General features: G+C 38.9%; 1 protein-coding gene across 1 annotated transcript; it reads left to right on the top strand.

Moving 5' to 3' along the window:
• The first annotated feature begins 8116 nt into the window (after window positions 1-8116).
• Window positions 8117-21883, top strand: LOC100892453. Its single transcript, XM_003724203.3, has 4 exons — window positions 8117-9273; window positions 17620-18249; window positions 19428-19590; window positions 21545-21883. The coding sequence occupies exons 1-4, from the start codon at window positions 9136-9138 to the stop codon at window positions 21826-21828; spliced, it is 1215 nt and encodes a 404-aa protein (XP_003724251.2). The 5' UTR covers window positions 8117-9135; the 3' UTR covers window positions 21829-21883.
• The last annotated feature ends 2634 nt before the right edge of the window (window positions 21884-24517 follow it).

Below are 24517 nucleotides of genomic sequence, written 5' to 3'. Positions count from 1 at the left end.
AGCACATCGACACGGTTTTGATCCTGGGGCCTCACAGTTAACGAGGCCATTGTTTTGTCTCTGAACCATGACTGTTCGCAGCGGGGGCTAGGGTAGGGGGCAATTTTCATAAATTTAAAAAAAAACAGAAAATGCAATAAATTTTCAATAATTTATTGCATTTTACCCCGGTCCCCAACATAACAAAATCCTCTGGACGGCCATGCATTATGGCTCAAGGCATGGGCACACAGAAAAAAAAAGGAAAAAACATTATGTTGGGAACCGGGGTAAAATGCCAACAATTATTGAAAATTTATTGCATTTTCTGGGGTTTTTTTATTCATGGAAACTGCCCCCTACCCTAGCCCCCGCTGCGTACAGTCATGGTTCAATGACAAAGCAATGGCCTCGTAACTGTGAGGCCCCAGGATCAAAACCGTGTCGATGTGCAGTATATTAGTGCCCTTTTGTGGGGCATTAATCCTCATTACTAACATTTATGACTTAAGGGCATAGGTCCCCTAGTTGATAAGCATAGTAGCATACACATACTTTAGCAGTCACGCAAAACACACAATGGCAAATTATTATTCAATAAAATCTGAGAATGTATACTATTATCTAGATCTATTATTTTTAAATTATTTTTTAAATAATTCCATCAATTGGGATTAAAAAAAAATATTCCACCTTTATAAGCGACAGTGTACTTAAATCATTGGTCTGGAAACAATTATTTGCGCATTGTTGTGTATTGTATTACATTTTCACTGACAATGAATTCACATTGTAATGCAATTTTCAAGTTTCCCAGGCTTATTTAGGAGAACAGAAGATTGATATTGTTTAGTTGTACGATAACATCACTCAGTTTGATTTGATTTGATTGGAGATATATTTATCTCATTAAAAACAGAGTAAAGGCTATACAGTATCAAACAAACCTACACCATTAAACTTCAAGCTCACTCACACATGATTTATTGCGACACTTTCAAGGCTACTTATTATTTCAAGTTCATGTATATACCAAGGGCAACAGCTTCAATATTAAACGTAATTAAATCATTGGTCTGGAAAATGTAAATGCCCATTGTTGTATATTATACAACATTTTCCATAACGATGAATATACATTGTATAATGCAATTTTCAGGAAAACCATACTTGTCATTACTGTTATATTTGTTATATGATACTAAAGCAAATCGTTTCGCTTATCGATAAGATAAATCAATGTGAAGTACGTGTCAAATAATGAAATCATTACGTGCTATTTTTAACCGGACTAGACATTTGAAATGTATAAAAAAAAATGTATACACTATTGACAGCAAGCAAGTTTTTTAAACAAAGAATTCAGAAATTGAACAACATTGTACATTTTAGTCTACACGGCATGCTCTACACCCTTAGTTGGACTGTAAACAGTTGTCTTCTTAAGTCTTCCATATAAATATAAATTTAAGGGAGGTCAATGATCATTATGAAAACACCACTTTCGTAAGGTTGACAGTTGACACATCAATATATATATTGTGCACACATGTAACAATGTGATAATATTTTTTCTTGGGGGGGGGGGGACGGGAGGAGGGCAATCCAAAAAAGGACTGATATGTGAACATTAATATTGATAGGTCGCTTCACAAAAGGGGCATACATTGTCCTTTTTTTTGTGGATAGTTTTTTTGAGCAAAACACAAAATAGGTGGAGCCAACGTCCACACAGGTCACATCGCACCCATGGAGGTTTTGGCCCGAATTTACAAAGGAGGTTTGTCGACAAATCTAGGTTTATGTGCTTCATATGACGCGTTTCGATGCGTTTCAGACCAAGGCTTAGACAAACCTTTGTCTGAAACGCGTTATATAATTATGACGCACATAAACATAGGTTTGTCTACAAATCTCCTTTGTGAATTCGGGCCTTTGTGTCTGTGTCCTTCCCTGGCTTTTCACACGACACATTTTTTCCCCATGTCTTTTGCGAGATGCCCCACATTCCGAGAATTTATTCTCTTGGACACAGCTATAGCGTTCTGCAATTGAAAGCGAAATGTGCGAGTCAGGGGCGGCGATCCCGGGGAAGGACGGGGTACACGTCTTCCCTCAATTTTCTGAGGGGGATCGTCCCCTATGGATAATTTGAAAAAGTGCACACCAACAAAATGTATAGCAAATACTGACTAAAGACTGCAACACGCTTTAAGGCTCTGGTGGGCCCAAGAGTACAGCGTTTAGACTAATAGAAATGCTAAAATCTTCTCGCTCGGTCGATACGCTCCTTCGCATAATATCCTAAAAATATACAAGTAAATATTGTAGAAAATATGTATTCTGTTGGTATCACGTATGTACAGTTTACACTGTATGTTAACAAGATTAAAAGTTATAGAAATAGATCAGTGTTCCAAAAATGAATATTCAGCTTGCTCTTTTAAGAAGTCCCTTCCTGCTCAGTACTTACTAAAATTTACCTAGTAAATATTTACAACCCTTCGGACTGCACACTAGATATCGGCAAAGTAAAAGTGAAGCGTGAAAAGGTATATTGCTTGTTTTTAAGCTGTAGTCTTGCTAAAGAATGTAATTTTGTAACACAACAAAACTTCAAACACCTGTGAGGGGTTTACATATAAGACTTATCATACAGCTTTATGGGGTTAGTACCTTCCGTCACCTCCGCCTCTTTCACTGGCGTACTAAATGGGGGGGGGGGCAGTAACCCCCCCCCCCCAATACAAGTTAAACATGGGTTATTTCTAATTTGATACCAGTGATTTACAAGTATTGCTAAAATGGCAGTATTTTTCCATGAGCTCCCGGGGGCTCTACCCCCTGGAACCCACCAAGGGCCCTAAGGCGGGCCCCTGTTTGCTCATCTGGCCGTAATTAAATGCCTAAAGTCCTTGAGCTTTCGGGGGCTCTGCCCTCTGGACTCAACCAAGGGGCCTAAGGCGGGTGCCTAGATGCGTAATTTGGTGCCTTAAGTGACTCTCACACTCTGCCGTGTAGGCCTACCGTGTGCCACCGTGCGCGAAAATGTCTGCGGACGGTGGAGAACGGCGAGGGCACACGGTGGTTCGTTATCAAAGCGGGCAACACGTTAATAGGGCGTTGGCGCTGATTTACACCCGGTGGGACCCGGCGAAAGTTTTGGGCATGTTCAAAACTTTGGCCGGCTGGCACCGGCCGCAAGGAAGCGGCAAGAGGACGGTGTTGAACGGTATGAGGACGGTATGAATACGTTATGAAAACGGTCACACTGTATGAACACGTTCACAACACGCTCATAACCCGTTACAGAACGGTGATGAAAAATGGAGAGCAGACTGACCGTTGCCGTTCAAATCGGGATACTAGGGACTTTTAGATTGAGTGGACGAGAACACGACGAACGCCGACTGATCATGCGTGTCAACGTACTCAACTGCCCATGTTGACTACAATTAGAATTCTTTTAGATTGCACTCGACGATATACATGCATGCAGGAAGTAACACTATGAACATGACAGACAAAGAAAGAGGACAAAATATACAGTTCCTCATTCTACCCTCAACAATAGGCCATTTTCGTAATGTAACCAAATTTAATGCATAGGTCTTTGTGAAGTGCCTCAATACAAATTATTTCATTCACCTGATAGGAATAATAGTATTTCAATAGTCAGAATGCAACTGCAAAATTAAGTATTGCTAGGTAGGTCAAGCCATAATGTTTGTCCAACCTGGCAACAACTTAATGTATGCAGTTAGGATTCTGTCTATTGAAATACTATTATTCTTATCAGGTGAATGAAATAGTTTGTATTGAGGCACTTCACAAAGACCTATGAAATAAATTTGGTTACATTACGTAAATGGCCTATTGCTGTGGTAGAACATCCCTTCACTGCTATTATGTAAAAATGTGTAGAACAGGTGAATATGCATATGACACCTGTTCTACACATTTTTACATAATAGCAGGGAAGGGATGTTTCTTTGTCTACCTGAGGAACTGTATATTCTATGCGCACGCGGCATATACTAGTACCGTACTAGATTTAGGAAAATCAAGGTTGACGCCCTCTCGATCGCCGACTGAGACGACGTGACGCATGCGCAGAGCCTTAACATGACGTCACACGTTGCAGTCAAAGCTGTCAACGTGCAAATCTAAAAGTCCCTATTTATGGCAGTCGTGTCATGACGTCAGCTGTCCGGGGACTTGCTCACAGGACGCTCCGAGCGGTGAGGGGACGCTAAGTGACTGGTAGGTGGCTGCTACAAACCCGGTGCACACGTTCGAGACCCGGTATGGGCCCGGTATGGAAACGGCCAAAATTTTCAACAAAAGTCAATCTGGGCGGTGAAGACGGTAGAAGCACGTTTAACACCCGGTATGCGCCCGGTGAGAACGGTCAGAAGATGGCAACGAAACGGTGAAAAGATTAATTTTATGATTTTTTTTTTGCGGCTGGGGACAAGTTCGCTCAAAACCCACCGTTCTGGACTCTGTTGTTTTTTTAATAGCCCGGCAGGTGGACGGTAGGCCTACACGGCAGAGTGTGAGAGCTCCATAAAAGCCCTTCCGTTATGTATTTCTTATGTATTTCTTTGTCTTTCTTTCTCCATATCCTCTGCACTCTCCTTATGTATTTTTTTTCCCCCTTTTCTATTACCTTCCCTTCTCTGGGTATACGTGCTTGCACATGTACTATATATGGCTAAACAGTTTTGTAAAAAAAAAATATGCGCGAACGGTTAAGGAGTAAGAAGAAGGCAAAAAGAGAACAAAGACGGCATCCATGGAAGCCATGTGAGAGTGTCCACTTTTTTCGCTTTTACTTTCACCCTTGCATTCTTTCCTGAATCAGAGTTTTCTCACACCTTGTAGACTCGTGCAGGTTATGATCTTGTGGGTGTGCGTGCGTGTGTGTGTGTGCGTGTGGGTGTGCGTGTGTGTGTGTGTGTGTGCGCGCGTTGTGCGCGTGTGTGTGCGTGTAACGAAATAACGTATACAATAGCTTGGCAATTCTCATGGTTATGAGATACAATGTGAAAGGAAATGAGAGAATAATGGTCGCGTATAGCTTAAATCAAAGTTCCCCATTGCAGTCCTCTCTTTTTGGATATTTTTGCATTTTGTTTTCGTAAGAGGTGTAGCGCCAGAAGAAAGAAGAGGAAGAAGAAAAGAAACGGGTGAAGAAGGAGATCGGGGGGGGGGGGGGCGAAAGGGCCTTGCCTCCCAGGCTGTTGCACCCCCCCCCCCCCCCCAAATCAAAAAATAAGAGAGAAGGAAGGAAAGGGACAGGGTAAGAGGAGATAAAGGGAAGGAAAAAGAGGAAGAAGAAAAGAAAAGAAAGGGGATATCATTTGCAATTTTCGCGCCGGTGGATCGAGGAGGGGCAAAAGGCCCTTACCTCCCCCGCCCCCGCTATAACAAAGAGAGAAAGAAGGAAAAGGGAAAGAGGAGAGCTAAAAGGGAACAAAAAAGAGGAAGAGGAAACGAAATGGTGAAAAGAACGGGAGATCAGTTCCGGTTAATCCCGCCAACAACGTGTGGATTGGGGTGGGGGCCGAAAAGGCCCTTGCCCCCACCCTCACCCCCTCGGCAAACCTTAAGGAGGAGAGAAAGGGAAAGAAGAAAAGGGGGCACTGGCGTACTGATAGGGGGGGGGGGCTTGGGGAATTCAAATTCAAACGTGGTTTATTTCTAATTTCATAACAGTGGCTTGCAAATAATGCTGAATTCTTTCCGAGATTTTTCCTCAGTTTTTAGTAAATTTTACTTTTGTATGCGTTTGTTGGAAAATGAAAATGTTGGAAAATTCCTAAATTTACAGCCAGGCAAGAAATATGATTTTTGAGAAAAGTTAGGGCCCGGGGATCGGCTAGAATCGCAAGCCTCGAGCCCCCCCCCCCCCCCCTCCACTTTTTTTTTTAAAGGTATAGTAAAGAGAAATAGAAATAAAGAGAGCAAGAAAGAAAGAATAGTTAACTAGCTGCTCATCTGACCGAAATTAAACGCCTAAAAACCCCTGAGCTTCCGGGGTTTCGTCCCTTGCACCCCGCCTAGGGCCCTAGACTCCCCTGGATGCTAATCTGACGGAAATATAATGCCTATAACCCCTGTTTTCTAGGGGCTTCGCCCGCTGGACCTCACGCCAATTAGTGTCCTGCCAGTGTCACAAATAAGGTATATAAATATGTTCATCTGACCGTAATCAAATGCCTAAATGCTGAATTAAGACATGGATTAAGAGTCGAGAACGGTACAACGAATCGTTTTCTTTCGTCAATGATTTAATGGAACGTAAAAGTTTCCGGGAACGGAAAATTGCATTCAAACGAGGATAATTTTCGACAACGCTACAACGAATCGTCTTCTTTCACTAATAGTTTAATGAAACGTCAAAGCTTCCGCGCTGCGCGGAGGGGGGGGGGCTGAATTTAGACAAGGATTAAGAGTCGAGAACGGTACAACGAATTGTCTTCTTTCTCTAATACTTTAATGAAACGTCATATAGCTTCCGCGCTTTGCAGAGGAGGGAGGGGGAAACTCGCCCCTCCCTACATCCCCCTGCATTACGTCACTGCTGGTCACCATTACGTACCAATATTTGGCTCGCATAATTTCAAATTTGGCCCCCCCCCCCCCCCCCCTAAGAAATCCTGGATCCGCGCCTGGTATTGCAATATCTACCAAGGGCGGATCGCATTTGAAACATAATAATTCTATTTTTGTGGTCGTATCAGCTTCCTGGTCGTAAATAAATGTTCCTGCTTATATTAATTGTTGAGTGTGAATATTATGACTTTGCATACAGTTTTAGAAACTCGGAGAACCGGTCCCGACTAGCACTCGTGCTAACTTTTGGTTCTCCTTTAACAACATTTTATTTTGTTTAAGTTTAAAGATAAACTCCAGTACTGGTAAAAAAAAAAAAAAAAAATTCTCACAGAATCAAACGAAACTTACACTGAATGTTCAAGATTACAAATAAATGACATGTGCCAAACAATTTTGGAAGAAAATGTATACTGGCTGAGTAATGAGCATAGAAAGACAAGGAAATCAAGGTAGTACTAGCCCCGACACCATGTGTGTTGTCCCATATATAGCTTTCTATGTGAGTGCTTGTTACTTTACCAAGACTCGGTCAAATTTATTATGATTTTGATGACTCCAGAACCTTGCAGTGCACACCAATACTTACATGCTACATGATCAACTGTTTCTGATCCTTTCTACACCTTTTCTTTCACAATGCAATCGCATTACCAGTACTAAAGTTTATCTTTAACATATCCTTTATTTGAATAACAATTGGAACTCTGTGAATTTCAATTCCAGCCACACTTTTATGTATCTTTAAGGAATCCAATCAAATCTCTATCTATTATGAAGTTATGGCTAACTCACAGGACCTGTGGTTTGATATGACACGATATATGATTAATTTTGTACATAATGGTTCAACTATGGATATTTTCTTTTTCTTTGTAACTCATGTATTATGTATACGACAGCAACTGTTTAATTGTTGTTATTTTGTTACCCACTTGAATACATTTGTAACATTGTGTTATGTTGTTAATAAATTCAAATTCAACTCATATAGTAATTGTGTAACCGTGGAAGGAGGGGAAGGTTGTGTGCATGGGGTGTACAGATAAGGGTGTAACATATCTGTCAGCAAATTTGGGTGTCACATTATTATACCCCCACCCCCACTCAAATGTTCTAGCGACGGCCCTGTCTTGATCCTTGCACGTACCCTCTCTGTCATCATCTCATACGGACCCCTCCCCCCTCTCTCTCTCTCTCTCTCTCTCTCTCTCTCTCTCTCTCTCTCTCTCATATATTATACATGATATTATGCATGTATATTTCCCCAATATGATCCAGTGTACAGCATAGAGCTACCAGCACTATAATAGTAAACTAAGCTTTACATGTGTACGTTATTGAAGATGCTGGTACAAGCAAATAATTAAAGGCTATTGTGCTATCAAATTGGTACATGTTACATATAGGATACCCTGTATTTTCCGCGTACATCATATTTTTTTCTCCCATCTTGTTCGATTTTTTTTTTTTTTTTGGTGGGGGGGGGGGGGGGGGGGGGGGGCTCGATCGGCGGTATACATTACATAGCGATACATAGCCTCAGTTTGTAAGTCCAATGTTATGGTTGGAATGAGCTTCCATTTGATACGTCAAGCAGTAGGGGCGCATTTCTTACACTCCGTGTCTTATCGCAACTCAATCGAGCAGTCTAATATTGTCTTTCAAGAAAATAAAAATTGTCTTTTGACCTCATTAATGTTGTGGAGAGAACGAAATTGAAAGTAATCTAGTAACCTAACGCGGACGTTACTCACTAGCCGACTTATCGTGTTGTGGTACAAAATTGTTTAAGAGTTTACGGTTGTGTTACCATTGCTCTAGTGGCCTATAATTTAGCTGTGAATTAACAGTAACAACTAGGTCTTGTCTCAAATATGTTAACAACGCCATCCGAATGTCCCTCATCCGCGTCGTCTAATTATGAGACCTTCCTGATTAGGGAAATTTCATTTCCTAGTTACACTGAAAAGAGCGTGCTGATTGTATTCGTGTTTTATGGAAGTTAAAACAACACATAAGGCCGTTAAAAAAAAAACGCAATTTTTCTGGCTGGTGTATATAATACTAAAAAGCGAAAGAAGTGGTAAGTGTCGCATTTGTACCACCAGCTTCCACAATAATTATCAGACATAACAATCTCGGACTGAAACAGGTGTTTCGCAAAATCAGCGCGAGTCGAGGAATTCTATTGGAGTCGCCATCTTTGCCAGGGAAAGATCGCGGGAGTGTCACGGCGGACTGATTATAATACACAAGGACGTCGTCTGCTACGACAGAAAGTTGGACAGCGCGTTGACATTGTTTCATTGAAGTTAGATCAGTCAGTTTCGCGCCCCTCTTATCTGTACCATTCTCAATCCTGTATGTGAATTATACAAAGTTGTCGTTGTATTTGAGGAATCGATGTTTACACTTGACTTGGACAATCTGCTCCAAGTTAGAGAATTCGTTGTTTTGCTATTGTTCAGACCAGTGGAATTTATTTGTTTACTATTGACGCCTTGACGGAAAGGTTTGTGAAATTTGTCTACGATGGCGACGTTAAAGGAAGTGGCCTTGCGCTACTCTCCCTTAGCAAATGAACAAGACAGCGAGATCGGAGAGTCAGGCGAAGTCAACACGGACAACGAGATTGTGGAAAACAAAGGAAAAGCGATGTCGACTGAATCGGTATGTTACTGTCATACAGTTTAACTTTGTTTTCTTCTTTTTTCTATTTATTATTATTATCATTATTATAATTATTATTAGTAGTAGTAGTCCATTCAATAACCAGTTGGACTCTCGTGCTTGGGGCCCTGTGAGTAAAACAGTCATTCATTCGATTCGAAGGGTCACAATAAAAATAGCAAGTAAAACAAAAAATATTCCATTGCAATTCACATAATTAAAATAAAAAGTAAAGTTACAGTTGTCTGTGCATTATGAACATAGAACTTTTTTCAATTAGGTTTTGAATGATTCAAGAGTGCTTTTTGTTTTTACTTCAGGTGGCTAATTATTATTCCATAATAAAGGGCTGTCGTAGCAGAATGAATGCTTTCGATACTCAGTGCGGCATTTGGGGATTACAAGATCACGTCTGACATATTTTTGTGTATTCTTAATGAGAACTTACCGATATAAAAATGTGCCCATCTGTTGCCTCATTTAAAGAATACAAGAACTATTTAATGAAGGAATTCCTATCGTATGTTTAATTTAAATAGCCTGTACTCATTTGTTTATTTATTTACTACCCATTGTTATCTTTTCTCTTTACTTTGTATTATTATCTGAGGACATTGGAGCCCAGCCTTTGAAAGGCCAATGGCCTCTGCTAGCTCCTCCATATTCTTTGTATTATTTATATTTATATATTTGCTTATAAATTATGTATAATGTATTGTTAAATGTATTTTTTTTTTACGAGAAATGGAAATAAAATGAACTTGTTTAACTTGAACTTGTTTAAAAAACTTGTTTTAAAAACTTAACTTAATTCAGGAAAGAAATTGAAATAATAATCAGCGGATAAACCACGAATACATTTATGGATAAACACACATCGAAACTATATGACACGTTCATTAAAGGGCTTCATTTCAACTGTAAAAAAAAACATTTCTTTCGAGAGTGTATATACAATTAAGAATAATTCTTGCCGCCCTCTTTTGTAACATTGTGATATGTTCAGATTGTGTATTTAATCTATTGTCCCGAATTTCACAGCAATTGTCCATTTGCGATTGTATCAAGCAATAAATATTGTACAATGATTACAGTGTTTCATTACTACGAAGGGTCGTATTCGTTTCAAGATTGCTATAGGCAGGCAAATTCCTTTTTTGCGTAGAAAGTTAACATGTTCATTACACAATACATATTTTTCAATATACACCATCGTGGATTATAGAGATATCACCATTTAGCAATGTGAATTGATTTTCTGTTTACTAACAATGCTAATAAATTTAGTTTTGTCTGTATTTAGATTTAATTTATTATCAACAATCCATTGGTGGAGACATTTTAAATCATTTTGTAATAAGAGGAGCCTGCATACATGATAAGACGCCCTTCCGTTAATACCTTAACGATGTCGTTAACGTAAATTATGAATAGTAGGGGCCCTAGTATTGACCCTTGTGATACACATTGGACGTGGATTCGAGTGGGCTTCTCTGACTACCACATGTTTTATCCTGTTCGCTAAGTATGATTTTTAATCAACACAATGTACTGTACTTCCGCTTCTTCTACTTCTACGACGATACTCAGCAGGATCCATAAGTCAGGATGTAGTGCTGAGGAATAAACTATCTAGTTCTTGGTCTAGATGCTGGGTGGAAGCGCTCCCTTGAAGCCCTCCAGTGAAGTAGCGTCAGGGGTGACCTTCCTGTAGTTTACGTAACATACAGTTGCGCCGCTCCAAAGTTTTGGAATAGCCTACCACTAGACATAAGAAAAACCTCATCTGTTGCTGCCTTCAAAGTTTTGTTGAGACGCACGTTTTGTAAGGAGTTTTGAATAGTTTTTTATTTTATTTTTTATCGTGTGTTTGTAAAGTAAAGCACTGTCAGGCGTTTTGTTTTTCATCACATCGCAGTAGAGATTATTATAGCAGCTGCACCATATAAAATGATCCAATTATTATTAGCAATATATTATAGACGATTCCCCTGTATCAAATACAAGTCTTATAGATCAACAAAAAGAGCACAGATTATAAACCCTCACCAATGGCGCGTAGCCATAACTCAGTTAATTCCTCAATTAGTGCCGGGGCTGTCGAGTAACAGGGTCTTGATCCGAACTGTATACCTCTCGTAATACACCATTAAGAACTAGATAGTCTTAGAGTTGATTGTGAACATTTCTCTCTAATAATTTACTAATAGCTGGCAGTTTTATATATTAGGGCGATTATTGGTCATGGAATATACATCTCTGTGTCTTGTCAACGAACATTTACTGAAGGTTCGAACATTTAAAGGGTGATGCAGAAGATCATTGGAAATGCATGGCTCAGTTCGATTTATTCTGACTTCGTCAATATAATTATTTTATCAAGAATGCCCCTCCTTATACGCAAGCATATTAACTATATTACTTTTTGTTTCTTTTTGAAAGGCGTTAGAGAGTGCAATTAGAACTACCATTCATTGTTAACAATGTTTAGTACGTATAGTCGTCTCATAAAACGCAATTATCTCAGAACTCTGAACACTTCCTCCTTGCCAATAATTGACTAATCTCTTGAAATTTCCTGTTTTGCTCTTCTGCTTCTAATGGAATTCCCCTCTTTCGGCCTAGATACCTGTAGTCTTTTTTGTTTTGAATAATGGAAGCTACATAATCTGATAATGGTGCTGAGAAAAGCAACACCTTTTTTTTCCTGGGCGTCGGTAATTTGGGCGGGACATGCAGGGAGGGGGAGGCAAGGTGCGGTTACGCCCTGTTTCTCAAATCTAGAAAGGTGTATTACTTTCTACTAGAAAATTCTATCTCACGATAAAAACTTGCAACTGTCGTGTTCGAATAGTGAAGGACCTCTCTCTCTCTCTCTCGTGACATTATTTAAGTGCCTCCTCTTCTCACCCGATGTACCATAGTGATTTTCAGGCCTTTATATCCACTCCGTACTATGGTCAATGCTTTTCATTTTCGTTTATTTTGCACTAGGCTAGGCATTCCATCCTTCGTAATAAGTTCGTTTTTATGTATGGCAAAAGTTTGAATGAAATCGGAACAATAAAGAGTAAGTTAGGAGTGTTTGATATGATAATGAGATCATTAAATCTATGCGAATCGCAAATTTACAATTTGGTCACTGGATTTTAACGTATTATGGACAACTCTCCCGTTTGTCGTGTCCAAAATTTCACAAATTTATGTTTTTCCCCTTAAGCGCATTCACACTCGGGGCACGTCTCAAAATAAACTGTGGATATAGGATATACCGTTAAAAGTTTCTCTAAAAAGAACATACTCTCCTGAGTGATATATTTTGAAAAATTAAAACTTTAGTCATTTTGTGTGTTTGAAGAAATGGGAAAGTTAATTGTCGGGCACTTTGTCACAGTGACGCTGCCAATCAAGCCACTTTGAAGTGCCCATACGTAGAGTGATTACAACTTTTAAAAAATCATAACTTTTTCATTTGTTTTGTCCGATTTCGTTCAAACTTTCCTCAATCTGCTGATATTTTGATATTTTTTCTGCTTTCTTTTAACGTAGTTTGCCCTCAAGGTTGGATTTCCCTTTGAAATATTTATAACAAACAGGTCAAAATTAACCCTTTGCTAAACATTGATTCTCATTAGACGCACCTTTAGTTTCATTTCCTCTAGTGGGAAAAGGGCTGTAAGTAAAACAATGCAAAGGTTAAATTTCAACGGCAGATTGGAAAGATAATACTAATTTAGAACTTCCCTAAAAAATGGGGGGGGGGGGCTTGAAAATGTCTATAAGTGGGAAAATAACGACCATTAGTTGTCGACCATTAAGTGATTGCAATTCAGTAAGTAATAGTCTTGATTTGCATACCCTTGTACTGAGTGATCCTACGTTTTATACTGCGTAAAGATTCAATCAGTTTAATTTTGGCCATTACAAGAAGTGGGTTATTGATGTAGACAAACGCTCAGGTGCCCTTTTCAGCTTCTGTATGTTATTACCGACAACAAAAAATAAGTCAGTCACGTAATAGTGTCTGACAGTAAAGGTTTTCCTTGGATAATTTGAATATTAGGACACTGCTAACGTTTACATTTCGCAGATAGGACACTTACGTGACATATTCATAATTCCTGCAAAGTTCTACATAATTTAATGTTGGCTGCAACAGAAGTTTCAAAATATATAAATAATTAATTATCTTTAAAGAATAATCTTTGAGATTGATAATTATTATGGATAAACATATACAAATTATGAAAGCATAAGACAATATTCAACTGTCACGAAATACAATTTTAATTTTCTTTACTTTGATGCAATTATATGGTCAGGATTATATCCACATACACACGGAAGGATATAAAAGGGCATTCGGTCAATTCATAATACATTTTCAATAGAGTTCAACTTTCGTTCATTCCTATGTCCCACGCGCTCGATGATTTAAACTTATGAGAACAGGCTTAGAGTATATGTGTCGAACTAAGCTTATGTGCTATTATAATCCGTTCGGTAATACGGCTATGATCTTTTGAACCTAACAATCATGATCTAAAAGTCTTGATTCGCACATTTTGTATTCAGGTTCATGGGACTATACATTAATCCTGTGGGTTTATTCAATATTGAAGTGCATGAAAAGAGTTTTATTGGGGAGGGGGGGGGTATCTGTTTAGTGCAGTTTTTCAGCTGGTAGAGGATGTTATTTGTTATTTGGCATGTAGAACATATCAGTGGCTTTATACTTTCATGACTTTTAGGAGCAATGGTGGATTGCTTTCGGGGGCTGGGGTAACGATATATTCTTCCATTTTGCCATACAGTATACCTCCGTCAAATTCAGTCCATGGTGTGTACATAATAAGGGTTTAAGGTTACTTAAGATAGTAAGAAATCAACATTTATGAGTATCGAAGTAAATAAGATTACATAGTCAATAACAAATAAATAAAAAATAAAAGATAAGATTATGGTAAGGGGAGTCAATGTCTTCCTCAGCTTTCACCTCCCCCCTTACCCCGATGCCGACAAATAAACCTAAACAAGTACGGTATATCTAATAAAACCTAAAATAAAAATGATAGTTTTATTGAATGATCTAATGTCATGCCACGTCGACTGTTTCAATTTGTAAAATATATTGTAATCTTTACGTACCCCCCCCCCCCCTCCCCGTCCTGGCTGACTTTGGTTTTTATTGAGGGAGCCAAGTAGCTAACTACATGTTTTTGCCAAGTTTCTGCGGAGAAACACTTGTGGATTTTCAACAGCTGCCCTCCTTTTGTCAAAGTCTGGATATTTCCATTTGGCTTGGCCGGAATTCAACCGAAACGAAGGCAAAACAGATAACTCATGTCAACACGATATCAAGCATTCGCACGCTAATATACTACAGAGTTTTTAAACATGCCATGCATGTCCTGTATTGTAATTGAAGGGTACGCGGTTCCACTCAGGGGTAAAGTTTGCCCCCCTAAATATTCTTTTTAAACAAAAGGAATCAGTGGTTATATTTTCTACAGATCAGTTAGTGATTGTTTTATTTTTATTATTATTTTTTTTTATCATTTTTTTTTTTTTTTTTTTTTTTTTGGGGGGGGGGGGGGAGGTGGTGTGTGAATGGAGGGGGGAGGGGTAGGGGTTGTCACGGTTTATTTTGTTGATTTATAGCATTTCAGCCCCCCCCCCCCCCACCTTATATGAAAAATCTTGATCCACATCAGAAGGGAACCAAGCCTCCTTAACCCTGATATGATTTATTTTTTATCTTAAATCTTAAATCTTTCGATTTGTCCATGGCAACGAACATGTACACATATTACATGGTTAATGTTAGAATGATTCAATATTAAAATAAAAATGATAATCCTGATGATGATAATGATGATGATGATGATGATGATAATGATGATGATAACGACAACAACATATAATGATAATAATAATGATCATGGGTATGATGATACTGGCCTGGATAGGCCTACTGATAATACTTATTCTAAAAATATTAATAACAATAACAATAATAATAATAATAATGATTATAATAATTATAATGACTATGATGATGATAATAATGATAATAATAATAATAATAATAATAATAATAATATTAATAATAATAATAATAATAATAATAATAATAACAATAATACTAATAGCAATATAATACTAGTTGTAATAAAACCAAGAAAAATCAAAATAATCAATTATTAATTGTGATGTTCAATGTAAGAATATTCGGATACATAAAGCACTTTTTCCTGAGATTGAAAAGCACTATATTATTATCAACAAGATCAACAATCTACTCAAGAGTGTCTCAGGGCTATGCTTCAGGGGATTTACAGACTTATCTTTTAAAAGTTCCTTTGACTTTAATCCAAGGATTTGCTAGGCGAAATTTTGAGAATTATTTGATATACCGATGACCCCCCCCCCCCCCCCTCCCCAACAAAAAAGACATGTGTCATTAGAATTTTAAATGTTCTTAAAAGTTGATGTTTTTATGGTCCTTTCATGAAAAGGAACTACCAAGGGTGAGCATGATAAATATTTCAACACATTTAATGTAAGTCTTAAACCTGATATTAGTTAGAGAGTAAATTATAGGCCCAATATTATACGCAACTGAATAGTTATGGGCGAAGCTGTGTTTTGTCTGAGCTCGGTTGACTCATTTTTGAAACACAATTAGACCGTCCTGGAATAGGCCCTGCAGCTAGAAGGATATGGATAATATATTGTGCATGTATTCATTGCCATTAATTAACGCCTGAACTAACACTCGTATTGTCTTAAACATTTCACATCGTGTGTTATTGCTTACTGCTTAGTCCGGAAAAGAGTTTATTTTCATTGACACTTATTTTTAAAATTCTCCTATCTATATCATGCGAATGTGTCGATAATTATAATAGACTTATTAATCTTTCTCACGTGACCCCCCCCCCCTTTTTTTCCCTTTTCTCTCTCTCTCTCTCTCTCTCTCTCTCTCTTTCTCTCTCTCTCTCTCTCTCTCTCTCTCTCTCTCTCTCTTTCTCCCTCCCCTCCCCCTCTCTCTTTCTCTATCTCCCTCCCCCTCTCTCTCTTTCTTCTATCTCTCTTAAAGATAAAGTTGAGTTCTGAACATGCGATTGCATTGTGAAAGAAACGGTGTGGAGTCGATCAGAAAAGGTTGATCATCTAGCATAATTATAAGTATTCGTGTGTACTGCAATGTTCTGGAATCATCAAAATGATAAGAAATTTGACCCAGCCTTGGTTAAAGTAATAATTAGCACTGTACACATTAAGATGTATATGGGACTACACAAACATGTGGCAAACAAAATATGGGCCTCATTTTTAAGCTGTTATACATGTCATATTTGGAATATGAAGGCATTTTAAGAGCCAAGGTTTTTCAGGGAACATTTTTTCTCTGATGTTATTCCGCACTAGCATAATAACAAAGGAAAACATTCCCCAATCTCTCCTCCTCTCTCCCTCACTCTCTTACCCTCCTCATCCTCTCGCTTAAAACATTGGAAAAATGTTTCTTCTCTCCGTCTTTCTTTTTCACTCTCTCATTTTATGCCATGCTCTCCGATATCACTTTAGTTATAATGCCTGTCCCTCTGACTCTCTCTCTCTCTCCCCCCCCCCCTCTCTCTCTCTCTCTCTCTCTCTCTCCATTTCTTTCCACTATTAGCTTCACATAAGCACAAAGTGACACTCTTTTATGATCATCGTTCGTCACCTGCTATCCATTGACTAACATCAGTTTATAAAATACAATGTATATCAAAAAATATTCTTTTATTCTGACTTATTTCCAAAATTATAGAGTAGGCCTACCTATTTGACTTTACCACAACGTGACATTTTAGCTTGAAGCTTTATTTTTTCATTATTAATAATTGATTTAAAGCACAGGGCCCCGTCTTACAAAGAGTTGCGATTGATCCAAATCAAGTCATCCGATCAATCGCAAGTTTGCAGTCTGCTATATCTTATGTACATAGTTCGATTAATAACAACTCTTTGTAAAACAGGACCCTGGTCAATAATATACTAGTATCTTGAGAAAATACATGTCTATAAAGACCAACCAAGGGAGACAAGAAAAGTGGTCTTTAAAGGCAGGTGCATGGTCTTTATGTACAGGTTCCTTTAGTACATGTTTCAGTGAGAAACCATTTTCAAGGGAAACAAAAAATGTGGTCTTTGTAGACAGGTGGCCTTTCTATACAGGTGGTCACTAAAGCAGGTTTGACTGTATATTTTGTCCTTATGTTTTTTTCGATTGTTCGTGGCGTGAATGGAAATTCAAGGAGAAACTAATTAATTATCTATTTCTTCTTTTTGTTCAAGATTGCAAGGAGTTCAAACTACATAAGCATCGGCCTGCAGGCATGTGCAGCTGATATCACACGGAACATTTTAGAGGCAAACTCTGTTACATCGTTACCTTTAAGTCCCCTTGATTCAACAGCCGTCAAAACTTCGGCATTTTCCGGAACAAATCGGAAACTCTCTCTCAATGACTGTTCGAGCAAACTATTCGACTCGCCACCCCGAAAAACTTCGGTTCCCTTCGCAAGTGATCGGAAATTTTCCCTCCACGACATCTCTGGTCCTATTAAAGCTTCTTCTTCTTCCCGAAAAACTTCGCTATCACTCGGCCTTGATCGCAAGATTTCGCTTGGAGACTGCAATAATCATTTCGTCACTACATCTCGGAAAACATCGGTATCCGTCGATACGGATCGGAAGATTTCGTTGAACGATAGCATAAGCTCGGTATCCTGTCGAATTTGTCTCGATGGAGAAATTCCTGGAGAACAGCTTTTTAATCCATGTCTATGTACAGGTAGCGCTAGTCACGTGCACATCACGTGTTTGAAGAAGTGGTTGATGACGTCAGGAAGTAGTGTTTGTGAGCTGTGTCTGTACGAGTTGGATGTCGGTTGGAAGACGACATCGATGTGGAAGGCCCTAAAGGTAAGTGGGAATGTTTCATGTTTGACATCGTCGTCTGAAAAACCGTCTGTGTTCGTCTCCATCCACCCCCTTAACAGCAACAACAACATATCAGCAACAACGACAACGACAACCTTAAATCCCCAGTGTGACTACTTATAGCTATTGCGCCCTCTATGTAGCAAACAATGCCTGATCGGTGTCTGTTGTTCCCCATGGTCCCCTTTTTCTTATTGTTAATTGAGAGCTGATTTGATGATATAACCACCTGTCAGTGACCGTGCAGGGAGGTTTAATTCCCCCTGGCCAAACTAGTGCAGACGGGATTTAAGGCGCTTGCCTTCATAAGCTGTCTCCTCATTCATGTATTATTATTGTGTGATCTGTTCTTTTGTCGATAATTATGTTGTCTTTTAAAAACTTATTAATAAATGAAATACATTTCACCTTGAACTTGACCGTGTTGAGGTCCTTGAAAAAAAACCTCTGGAACTTTCTTGAAAAATTAAGAGAGACGTGGTTTCGAAGAGTTCCTTTCCCCTATATCCCACCCTTCCCCCAAACCAAGAAGATTGATTGACATTACACAAAACCTCAATCCTATGAACGGTATGGGTGGATAGGCTACGTCGCCGGACTGTCGATCACAAGGTCCGCGATTCGAGTCCCGCCGCGGCACTGATGTCCTTTGGCAAGACATTGATCTACATTTGCCACTCTCCACCCAGGTGTTAAATGGGTACCGGTACGAAGGAATTCCTTTAAATGCTGTGAGCGTCGAATTCGGCAGCGTAGCATAGCCGGGTAATGTTGGAGCGCATCGAGGACCTTGCAAGGTCGATACGTGCGCTATATAAGAATCCAATATTATTAATATTGTTATTATGCTATGAAAGCTCAGCTGTATAGGCCTCCACGTCGTAATTTCCATTACAGTACTTTTAATTCGAACACTGCGTATTGTAGTTGAAACATATTTGTGGCTTACACCCAGTAAATAAGATCGATTGATGAAAAAATCTTTGAACCAGGGTGTAAGCCACAAATATATGTTTAAACTATTGAAATTTCTCCCAGGAAGCATTACATTTATAAAATGTGTATTGGTGTTTTAATACTGTAAATGTCGTTCTAATTTTCATAATTTAGCAAACTATAATCACCTCTCTTTCTATCATTTCTACCACTATCTGATGAAGGAGCTTTCAAATGTACGAATGACCAATCGTAAGATCTGTTGGGCTTTACTAGTCTCCATCGCAGCCCTCACACTACCTCTCTTTTGTATCTGTGTATTCGTGTTGGATGATGAGGATCTAAGACTACAACTCAGTAAACCAGCCAGTATGGCCGTATCATATGGTAAGATATGGAATGGTAAAAGAAAAATCTTGATAATAAGATATAAGTGATGAATACAAATTTAGGTAGTGTTGCAAGCTCTCATCCTCTTCCTAAATCATGAATAATTACATGTTGTTCCCGTTGAGCAGAGGACCCCACCCCTTCCCGAATAAATGAAAACCTTGACTCTTGAAAGATAAAATGAAAATTGTTCTTAAACCTGGATGAAGTGGCAGAGAAAGGGTCAAAGGTCAAAGAGGGGGTCGAACATGATACAGACGTCGGAATAACGAAGTGTGGAAATGAAAAACATCGTCATCGAAAAGAGCATGTTATAACACGATCACAAAGATTTTCAAGAAATCAACTTGAAGGTAATTTCAGTACCCTCTTGTGTATTGCCTATCGAAGCCATGTTCAGATTATGTAATATCTCATTGTTAAAGGGATCGTTTAACAATGTTAAATCTGAGATGCACAGCCCTACGTGTTATCAGTGTCTGTGATATGGTGCTTTATTGAAGCCCCCAAAAATGCGCTTCAAAAATGATCAAGAGATGCCTCAAAAAAGTAAAAACCTTTGAGTGACCGGTTTTACCATACTCGTTTTTCCCAATAGACTGCAGTGTTATGAAAAAACCTTGGCAAACGCAAAAATTTGATTTCGATTTTCAATCATAAATATCTTGATAATTGGACACTGGACAGGCGATCGGCTTGTAAAATTCATGGGGTTCCTGATTGACCTGAAGATTTATAATTATCATTGCAGCATGAGCTAAATCAAGGATTTTATTAAAGGATCTAAATTAAAGTTACTGGATCCCTTTAATGCCAGTACAATTCAATAGGTAACGCACAAGCCTTCTTCTAAAAGTCGTTGTGATCTAGTTAATAGCTTTAAAATAAGGTTTTCAAGCAAATTTTCGTATGGAATGGACAAAAAAAATTACACTCGATTGTGATGTCATAATGATACAGGGGGTGTACATTTCCAGTCAACCTGTCCTGTATAGAATAGACTTTTCTCTTTAAATTCCGTCGTTCCACAAAGCACAATGATTACAGGGAAGATTTACTTACAGAATTAAATTACATTTTCCTGTCATTCCAAACTCACAGTCAGGGCTAAACCTCTGGCATGCTTGTTTTCGATAAGAGTCATTTAGCTAGACAATTGTGTTAGATCGTCATTTCTGGCATACCCTATCAATTTACTTGAATGCCGTCCAATAAAAGTTCTTTACCCTATCCGAGCTTTTTCAATGTCATTGCAATCTGCATGGCAGGAAATCTCGATTCTGTTTTATGTATGTCTATTCATTCATGATTGTATACATGTATATTCGCTTCCATCGTCATGAGATTGTTTTCCTGCTGTTCTGACCTGATGATGGTTTCCTGATGGAAAGTAACAGCATACATGCATAAAACAGCTCGTAAATAGAAATAAAGAGAATAATATACACCATTTTGTTACAAGCGGAATATAAATTAGCAAAATGGATCCATGTTAAGAACGAATCGGTGACGACACCTACTTTATGATTTAAAATGAAATGTATTGGTCGTTATCTTCCAGGGAAGGGCGTGTCGTATACAGTACTTCCTCGATATGGAAATGTTGAACCAGGGTGGTTGAACGTATTCCAGTTTCATTTCCCCGCTGTCAACTGCTGACACACCTTGGAATACATCTCTGTAATTGTGATGTTATCATCCTGTTTCTCAACATTGAATGAATTACATTTTATGAATACTTTCATTTCATAACTAACTTGAAGTTCCTCTGGCTTGATTTCGTGACAGCATCTGAGTATTTCACACCGGACATTGCTGCGCTTAACAAGACAATAAACAAATCACATTTCGCAGCATTTTACCACATGTACTTAATAAGTTCCATGTTTTCTTTTCTCTCCTTCTCAATCATCATCATCCTCCTCCTCGTCGTCGCCTCCGACATCATCAGGTGTGATCTTAATATCGTGTGCGGCCTACCTCACCCTCCTCTTCATGGTCGCCTACCTCACGTGGAAGTGGGACTTCTGCCCGAGCACGACGCGATGTCATTTTCCAACCGAGATCGAGATCCGCGTCGAAAGCCTGGAGGAGAGGTTGAAACGAGGGCGAACACGGCGGAACGGTTACTATAGAAACACCACGCCCATACTGAGCCATGAAGAGAACGATGGGGATAGTCGAAATTACGGTGTGATGGACCAATACTGGATGAACGGAGCAGGCTATATCTAATCGATCGGTTCCATTTTAAATAGAGCTAATGTCCCGGATGCCCCCCCCCCCACCCCCCAAACCCGCTCAAAACTTATGTTGTAATGATTCAAGCTCTATTTACTCATGTTTCATCCCCCGTTTGAGTGTTCATTCTTCAAACTGTTTATTAGTTGCAAAACTTGTCTTTGATAAAACATTATTATATTCTTTTTCACGTGAAGTCAATTCAAATGGAATGTAACATTGAAAATGATTCGTTAAATTATATTCTTTTTCATGTGATGTTAAGTAACTCCAATGAATGTGAAATTGTGAACATGCATACATAGAGGTGTCGTGCAAGTGGATATGTCACCTGACTGTCGATCACAAGGTCCGCGGTTCGAGTCCTGCCGCGGCACTAATGTCCTTTGGCAAGACATTGATCTTTATTTGCCACACTCATCCCAGGGGATGTAAAAGGGTACCTGGCAGGAATTAATTCCTTGAAATGAAATGCTAGAGCGCCGTATGGCTGCCTTGCTTGAGCCAGGGTAATGAATGGGAGCGAGGATTGTCACGTATGACAGACATGGGCGCTATACAAGAACCCACTATTATTTTGTTATAAATGAATAAACGTGGAGAGGTCCCACTTATGAAATTTAGAATAACCACTATTTCTAAATGAATAATCATTGCTATAAAAGCAATTTGATTGAGATGCTTCTGGAATACATTCTCTTTAAAATCAAACATTTCGATATGACTTGCGTAAGATAAATCATGATGACATACGTTTTATGAGCACGTATTCAGTATTTTGTCTCTGAGCCAGTCGGTTCTACATCTGCATATCCGATTGTAGCTCGTAAATATCTTCAGTTTTTCTTTTTTCTTTTTACTCCATGTTGAATTCAAGAATACTCGTGTATCAATCAATGCGCAAATAGGGGCGTATGATAAATCATGATGCCACAAGTCTAAAAAGCACGTATTCAGTATGTTGTAGCTCGCAAGTAATAGTTTTAAACAAATTATACTGTATGTTGAATTCAAATTATTTGGTACGCCGCAATGTGACACACTGAAATAGGTTATGTGATTGTGTTCCAGTAGCTCTTTTAAATTGTACGTGCATGCTTAGTTTGTAGCATTGTAAAGAACAGTATCATTGGCGTATAGAAGGGGTGTATTGGGTGTTCAAACACCCCCCTCCCTCCCTTGGCAAAAGGGGGGTGTTTATGAATTTTAAAGACAACCCCTGCCCCCCCCCCCAATAACATTTTCTTTTTGTTGTTGCTCAAGGGTGGGGAAAGGTGGATGTTGAGTGGGGGGGGGGGAGTGTTCACCCACCACCCCCGCTTATTCGCCGACTGGCTGATTCGCCGCTAAATATTTTATCACGAATTGGGGGGGGGGGGGGATAGTGCTCCTTTTTTGTAATTAAGACAAATTAGTGAATTATATTTTCATGATTTTCCAAATCATGGCTCATTTTAAAACCATGCGCAGTGTTATTCCAAATCAAAAGAGCGACTAGAGTTCATTGAAACTGCTCGATCGGATAGTAGTTATTGGATAAAACCCAACGGCCCGTATTCTGAAGTCATGTTGGTTTAACTTTAAACCTGACTTCAGAATACGGGCCAATGGCATTGCATGTTCGTTCTTGACTATCCACATTTTCTTAATTATGTATATGAAAGTGTTGCTTTATTTAACGTCACGTACGTTCTAGTGGAGTGGAAATTGATTGGTAAACTTCTTCTTCTACACGACGAAAAACACATTTACTGTCATCAAGAACCTGAAAGAAATATTTTACATCCATCTCCTTTTTTAAGGATACGATTTATGTTTTTTGACGGGTGTGGTGCATGTTTTACGACTAAATGTAATACATGTGAATCGAGGCGTTTTAATGCTGGTTATACTAATGCTGTGCACGAAATAAATATTTTTTTACAAAATGGACCGTCACGTTTTCTCTTGTGTTCGGGAACATAATTAGGTAGAACACATTTATATCTTGACAATTTATTGTGCAGACATAATTTGTATGCCCTGCTAACATAAGATCTAAGATGATGACAATAGAAGACGGAGAGATAGAGAGAGAGAGAGAGAGAGAGGGAGAGAGAGGGGGGGGGGGTGTGGGGAGAGAGGTGGTACAGGGAGAGAGGCATGAACCTGATGAAATTATGACTGTTATAGGCAAGAGGTGGCGCAATTGTATATTAATTTACTCTTCTCCAAACATTATTTTAGAAGGGAATTTGTTCATTTCAGTCGACTGAAAGTGCTATTAATGGAGAGATGCACCAAGAGATGAAGATAGAGAGAGAGAGAGAGAGAGAGAGAGAGAGAGAGAGAGAGAGAGAGAGAGAGAGAGAGATGGGGATTGGGACACTTACAGCAGGCGAGATAGTACGGCCTAAGCGCTAGACAACAAAGAAAAACACCACCAACAAAAATATTATCAACGTTTCTGATTAACAACATCCCTATGAGCTACGTCATCACTAACAGTCATCTCAGCTCAGAAAAAAGAAAGTCCGGTAGAGTTGTACAGTACGAAGATTGCACCCTCCTCGCCCCCCCCCCCTCTCTCTCTCTCTCTCTCCTCCCTTCTCCAAACAACTGCCACTAAAAGTTTGGCATGAATTCTTTTCTTTATTTTTAAGCGAAACATTAATGAAGAGGGGGGGGGGGGTCAGAGTGGCTG

This window comes from Strongylocentrotus purpuratus, unplaced genomic scaffold (genome assembly GCF_000002235.5).
Source record: "Strongylocentrotus purpuratus isolate Spur 01 unplaced genomic scaffold, Spur_5.0 spur5_scaffold_17, whole genome shotgun sequence".
Classification (NCBI taxonomy): Eukaryota; Metazoa; Echinodermata; class Echinoidea; order Camarodonta; family Strongylocentrotidae; genus Strongylocentrotus; species Strongylocentrotus purpuratus.
The sequence above is the reverse complement of the archived record's forward strand: the minus strand, read 5'-3'. Positions and strand labels throughout refer to the sequence as shown.

Excerpts from the sequence above, each read along its gene's own strand:
- LOC100892453 (XM_003724203.3), top strand. The coding sequence starts at position 9,136 with ATGGCGACGTTAAAGGAAGTGGCCTTGCGCTACTCTCCCTTAGCAAAT. Across the intron at positions 9,274-17,619 it reads AAGCGATGTCGACTGAATCG|ATTGCAAGGAGTTCAAACTA; the intron begins GTATGTTACTGT and ends TTTTTGTTCAAG. Across the intron at positions 19,591-21,544 it reads CAGTATGGCCGTATCATATG|GTGTGATCTTAATATCGTGT; the intron begins GTAAGATATGGA and ends CGACATCATCAG.